Source organism: Coregonus lavaretus (genome assembly GCF_964263955.1).
Source record: "Coregonus lavaretus genome assembly, contig: HAP1_SCAFFOLD_2405, whole genome shotgun sequence".
In the NCBI taxonomy this organism is placed as follows: domain Eukaryota; kingdom Metazoa; phylum Chordata; class Actinopteri; order Salmoniformes; family Salmonidae; genus Coregonus; species Coregonus lavaretus.
Window position 1 is genome coordinate 1895 of NW_028159587.1, and position 6699 is coordinate 8593.

At 42.3% G+C, this 6699-nt stretch overlaps 1 protein-coding gene across 1 annotated transcript; it reads left to right on the forward strand.

Annotated features, from left to right (window-relative positions):
• Positions 1-432: 432 nt before the first annotated feature.
• Positions 433-6656, forward strand: LOC311122689 (dynactin subunit 6-like; the record flags this gene model as incomplete). The annotated part of the gene is made up of 7 exons (XM_084197024.1): positions 433-527; positions 797-861; positions 1126-1231; positions 1710-1798; positions 5548-5595; positions 5744-5886; positions 6066-6656. 7 exons carry the CDS (start codon positions 433-435, stop codon positions 6168-6170), a joined length of 651 nt encoding a protein of 216 aa, XP_084053150.1. The 3' UTR covers positions 6171-6656.
• Positions 6657-6699: the final 43 nt, after the last annotated feature.

The following is a 6699-nucleotide window of genomic DNA, read 5'->3' on the forward strand; positions in this document are numbered from 1 at the left end:
GCAGACGCTCTTATCCAGAGTGACTTACAGTTAGTGAGTGCATACATTATTTTTTTAAATTCATTTTTTCATACTGGCCCCCCGTGGGAATCGAACCCACAACCCTGGCGTTGCAAACGCCATGCTCTACCAACTGACATTCCCTCCCCTACCCTGGACGACGCTGGGCCAATTGTGCGCCGCCCCATCTATCAGATGACATGTTGTTGACACTTCTTATACTGGCAGATCTATACAAGTGCATAGGGGCTAGGGGATAAGGTTAGGGGAGATTGGGATTTGGGACATAAAAAGGAGAAAAATGAATAATACTTGTACCATTTTCTCTGAATAAAAATATTATAAGGAGATCAGGTCAGCTGCAGTTTTGTAAACATTCGCTAGGTGACACTAAATCCCCATTAAATTATCTGCGTTCCACGCAAGCGCACAATGACGTTATTGATGCTGAGAAGGATTTGTAATCGATCGTCAAAAAAACTAAAGTCGATCAACAAAATGTCGGATAAACAAAGTGCTCAAAAAAGGTATTACGAATCCAAATTGAATGTATTTTTAGAACTGTGTTATGTATCAAAGATCACATTGTTACTGTTTGATGATAGTTTGAATGTGTTAAACAAGTTGAATATGTTTTAGGAAACAGCTAACCTAACGTTACTAGCTAAGTTAGCTGCTTGCTATAGCTAAAATCGTAGCTAGCTAACTAACTTGTGGAATGGTGACATACAGATGATTCATAAATTGTAAGTTTTTTATTGCTGATTATTACCAACAATTGGTTTTCTGTTTGTAGCGCTAAAATAGCAGCTGGCGCCGTGGTGTGCGTGGAAAGCGAGATCAGAGGAGACGTCACTATTGGTAAGAAGACGTCAAATGTAGCCTTTACCTAGTAAGCCAGCCAGCTAACGTTCATTAACTATTTATAAGAATGAGCAACTATTTATAAGAATGAGCAACAACAAAATGCGGTTGTCTCTAGTAACGCTAGTCTCCATATAGCTTGACATTATTACACGGTTCAGGTCACTGAGTACATATCCACTTTGCAGCCAGCTAAGATGGCTGATGTAGGCTAACGTTACACATTTGACTGTGCACGACGTTCATGTATGGTCCTTCCAGGTGCCAGAACGGTGGTCCATCCCAAAGCCCGCATCATAGCCGAGGCAGGACCCATAGTCATCGGAGAAGGCAACCTCATAGAGGAACAAGCTCTCATAATTAACAGGTGAACATAACAATAGTGAATCTTATAGAAGTGGAAGGGTGCAATGGTGTGGTCTCTCCTGTGTTCTATTTACAGTCTTTCTCCCCATCTTCTACATTCCTCCATTCTCCCTTCTCTTTATTTCTCCCTTCCTTCTATTCTGTCTTTTCCTCACCTTTTCCTCTGCCATATAATGGTCTCTTTTCCCTCTACCATATAATGGTCTCTTTTTCCTCTGCCATGTTATGGTATCTTGTCCTCTGCCATATTATGGTCTCTTGTTCCTCTGCCATATTATGGTCTCTTGTTCCTCTGCCATATTATGGTCTCTTTTTCCTCTGCCATATTATGGTCTCTTTTTCCTCTGCCATATTATGGTCTCTTTTTCCTCTGCCATATTATGGTCTCTTTTTCCTCTGCCATATTATGGTCTCTTTTTCCTCTGCCATATTATGGTCTGCATTGTAGTGATTGAAGCTGGTTGTCTGTCTTTGATCAGTTATCCAGAGAACATTACACCTGACTCTGAGGGAGTGGAGCCCAAGACGATGACCATCGGCATCAACAACGTGTTTGAAGTTGGATGTAGTATCCTTTATATTGAAGTGTGGTACACTGACCTATAGGGTACAGCTACTGACCTGTAGGGTACAGCCACTGACCTATAGGGTACAGCTACTGACCTGTAGGGTACAGCCACTGACCTGTAGGGTACAGCCACCGACCTATAGGGTACAGATAGGGTACAGCCACTTATCTATAGGGTACAGCCACGGACCTATAGGGTACAGCCACTGACCTATAGCAGCCTTTCGAAAGTATGGATCACGACCCAAAGTGTGTCGCGGACCTGTTAATGGTGGGTCGCGACGTGTTAGAGTAAATGTATAATTATTAAATGAATTACTTGAATTGATTTGGCCAAGTGCAACTGCGCTCTCTGTTTAGCAGCGGTGTCAGTTTGGCAGCTGCGCGAGCGGGAGGGGTGACGTGTGTGTGCGCTTCGCGTTTTACCGGATCCTTTTTCTGCAGTGTTGTTGAAGATCACTCCGCGACCCAAACGCTGCAGCGCCGTGGTTCGGCAGCAGATGAAGCGCTGTCAGCCAATGACTTGTCATTTCCACTGGCCGCTGTCTTCCAATAGGAGTCGAGCTAGCCACAAGTTCTGACTGGGCTCAATCGTCATGAAACGCAAATACAGCGATGAGTTTCTCTCTCTCTTGGTTTCATACAAACTTTGAGAAATAACGAGGAGCGCCCACAATGTGTTTTGTGTGGGGAAGTGCTTATTAATGAGTCTCTCAAAACGAACAAATTAAACGACACGTCCTGACCAAACATCCACAGCATGACCAGGATTGCAGTTTGCGGTTTTCTCGCCAAATTGGGCTACATTGAAAACGATGTTTGGGCTACTTCTAAATTGCACCGCGGCCGCCATGCATTTCTCTTAAAATATATATATATTTAACTGTAACCTGCTGCTGCTGACTATCAGGCAGTGAGTAGGTTGTTACTGAGTGAGTGAGTGAGTGAGTGAATGAAGGGAGGGCCAGAGGGGTGTGTGCATTGAGAGTGCTGCAGCAGAGACAGCTATGTCAAGGAGCGCGCACATCGTGACAACTTCTTACCGGTTGTAGGTAGGCTATTTAGATTGGTCATTATGGAGACACCCTTTTTCCATAAAACATATTAACGCGCTAGAACTGATATAACGGAGGCAAAGCATTGGAAAATGACTTTTGGCGCACTAGTGCTCTTTAGATAAGTTCGCTCAGAGGTGTTTTTAAAGTAAACTGCATTCAAATGTCGACTTTTCTGATGGATAACCTGTATCAAGCGAAGGGTTTTTACTCATGCTCAGTTCTAGGCTCTGGAGCGCTGCGCGACTGGACATTTGAAATGGAAGTTATGGAACTCCCTCGCGTAGTTATGTTATGGGGAAAAATAGGAAGTTATCAATTGTGATCATGGTCACAGCGCTATCGCGAATGTATCATTCTCCACATGTAATGTCAGTTTCATTGTGGAATTTTCCCTGAAATTAGATGTTGGCCTTTCAGGGGCTATAGGCTACCAGCATCTAGCTCAGCAGACCATGGCAAACCCAGATTTTAGTCAGTAGGCCTATGCCTATTGAAATAACAAGTAAATCTCGCAAATAGGCCGTTTTATAACGGTTTGTAGTCTTAACATCTGGCAAAATTGACGGAAAACAGCCTAACATTCGTTTTTTTAAGTTCATCCAAGTGTTTCTTGCACAGAGATTGAGATCAGCTGTCGAACTTTCATCACTCAAACTCTCCTGTTGGATTTATCTATAGTTATCCACAATTGGGATTTATTTACAATTTTAAACTGGGTGGTTTGAGCCCTGAATGTTGATTGGTTGAAAGCCATGCTATATCAGACTGTGTACCATGGGAATGACAAAAAAAAATCACTTTTTACTATTCTAATTACATTGTTAACCAGTTAATAATAGCAATAAGGCTCCTCAGGGGTTTGTGGTATATGGCCAATACACCACAGATAAGGGCTATGTCCAAAGAACAGCCACTAGCCGTGATATATTGGTCATATACCACACCTCCTAGGGCCTTATTGTTTAATCATAGCAGTCAAAACAAGGTAAATCGACATCCACTGATAGAAAATGATCTGGAGAGTTTAATAAAGGGGCTGTTTATCTTTTGTCTTGCGACATATTCTTAAACTTACAATCATTATTATTTTGATGGAAAAACAAATTTAGCTTCTTAGCCTACGTCGTTAAAAATTAGGTAGATATTCCTTCTTAATTGCTCGATAACGTTGTGGGAAAAGGGTTTCATGGATAAATGTGGCAACTCCTCTCTTTCTGCGAACAATTTTTTGGGGGGGGGGTTTCTGGGTTTGTGGTATGCATAATTTGCCTAGAAATCTTAGCTGGACCTGGCAACACTGAGCATGACGGTAAACCCAGGGAGTTCTTTCAGAACAGGGCAGAGTGCTTCAGGAAACAGCGCTTCGACAGTGGAAAAGTAAGTCAGCTAGCAAAGCATTGTCGTCATTTTTATAACAGGTGATAAGCAGCAATAAGGGAGGACTATCTCTCATAGTAGCAGATGTGAGTTTCTCTTTCAAACAATTCCCTTTACCCAGCTAATAGCTAGATAGCAAACGTTAGCCAACGCAAGCTAGCTAACTACTGATAGTGAAACCTTAAGTAACAGTACAGATGAAGATGAAACATGATCAGGCTTACTGTAGAAATTATTGGTGAAAACAAGTCTAGGTTGGAACTATTGCTGTTAAAATTCAAGTAATCATTTTTTTATTCTGAACTGGAATAAACTGATTGAAGCAAGATGCTTTTTGAGGCAAACCCACTCACACAGTTCTGGGTTGCTCGTCTACAGCAGGAAGCAGTCTCCTGCCTGGCTGAGAAAGCAGTAGATGTTCTGATCCAGTTTGGCACCACATACCTATGCCAGTCAGGGTTCTCAACTCTGGCGTACTTAAAAAAACAAGTACAGAAACAGACTCCATGCTGAGCATGACCTCAGGGTTGCACTGTCAAAAACGGAGCTCAGAATAGACATGCTTGTTGAAGCTTCAACCAGCCATACACCTCTCAATAGGACTGTGTGTGTGTGTTCTCTGGTCTACATCTGTGTGATGTGATCAATCAGTTTATTACCCAGTTCAGAATGAAAATTATTACTTTTATTTTAACAGCAATAGTTCCAACCTAGACAGATATGTAAGAGTGTTTTGAATGGGGGAAAATAAACATGAATAGCTATTTATATTATTATATTTCATTTGTTTTAGGCTGGTATAAGGGCAATGAAATGTACCGATTATTTATGTATAGTTGCATGTTTTCATAAGCTTGGGTCCCAGGAAAACACAGAATTTCTAATTTGGGTCCCAGGCTGAAACAGTTTAAGAACCACTGACCTATAGGGTACAGCTACTGACCTATAGGGTACAGCCACTGACCTATAGGGTACAGCCACTGACCTATAGGGTACAGATATTAGGACATTTGACCTCTGTCTAATATTCCATACCTGTATGTGTGTATATTGTTGCTCTGAAAGTCATTTTTTACATTTAGGTCATTTAGCAGACACTCTTATCCAGAGAGACTTACAAATTGGTGCATTCACCTTATAGCCAGTGGGATAACCACTTTACAATATGTTTTTTGTTTGTTTGTTTCTTTCTTTGGGGTGGGGTAAGGGGGGGTAGAAGGATTACTTTATCCTATCCCAGGTATTCCTTAAAAGAGGTGGGGTTTCAAATGTCTCCAGAAGTATGAAACTGTCCTTAACCAATGATACTTGCAGTGTCTCAAGCTTTGAAAATCGGTGACAACAATGTCATAGAATCCAAAGGTAAGAAAGGTTAAAATGCCTCAAATTCAGTAATGACTGTCTCCCAATGTTGTATATGACTGGGTGTGCCTGTGTTGATTGTTTAAAAAAAAAATCACTTATGGGGAGAATCCCTTCCATCATCTAAACTGTGTCCCCCCCTCTCCAGCCGACCTGGGCAGGAACATGATTCTGACCTCTGGTTGTATCATCGGAGCCTGTTGCCAGGTCAACACCTGTGAGGTCATACCTGAAAACACTGTCATCTTCGGCTCGGGGTGTCAGAGACGTGTGCAGACCGAGCGACCACAGGTACACACACACACACAGGCTGAGATTAGTATTGTACAGATCTGTGTGTATAAAACATGTACATACACAGTCTATGTACCTCTATGTAGCTTTGTCTTTCACCACGTTTACCAAAGAACCACTCCATCCTCATTAGCAGGGAAGATCAACGCGTCTTTGTGTGTTCATGTGTTCTGCAGCCCCAGACTCTGCAGCTTGACTTCCTGATGAAGATCCTCCCCAACTACCACCACCTGAAGAAGACTGTCAAAACCTCCTCCGCTGCCACGCCGGCTAAAAACTAACCTCCTCCGCTGCCACGCCGGCTAAAAACTAACCTCCTCCGCTGCCACGCCGGCTAAAAACTAACCTCCTCCGCTGCCACGCTGTCCAAAAACTAACCTCCTCCGCTGCCCCGGCCAAAAATGTACCTCCTCTGGCAGACCGTGAATGAAGGAAACTCTTACCACTCAAAATGTACTGCTACTACTTGAAACAGGGCTTTAACAAGAAACTGAAGAATGTCACTTAACTGTTCTCCTTGTCTCACCACACCAAGGTCCTGTTTCCCAGATTCAGCTCAGTCCTGGATTTAAAAGCTTGCTCAATTGAGAATCTCCATTGAAAGAGCTTTTTAGTCCAGGATTAGGCTTGATCTGTGACAGGGAAACTGCCCCTAAATGAATGAGAACTTCGTAGCGTAAATGCTATATGTTTCTTGTCTGACTGTTTACCACCATAATGTAAATGCTTTATATCCAATTGTAATTAAAATGACTTATTTAAAAGTTTATAGTTTGCTGTGTGGAGACTGTAGGACAGTGTTGCTGTACT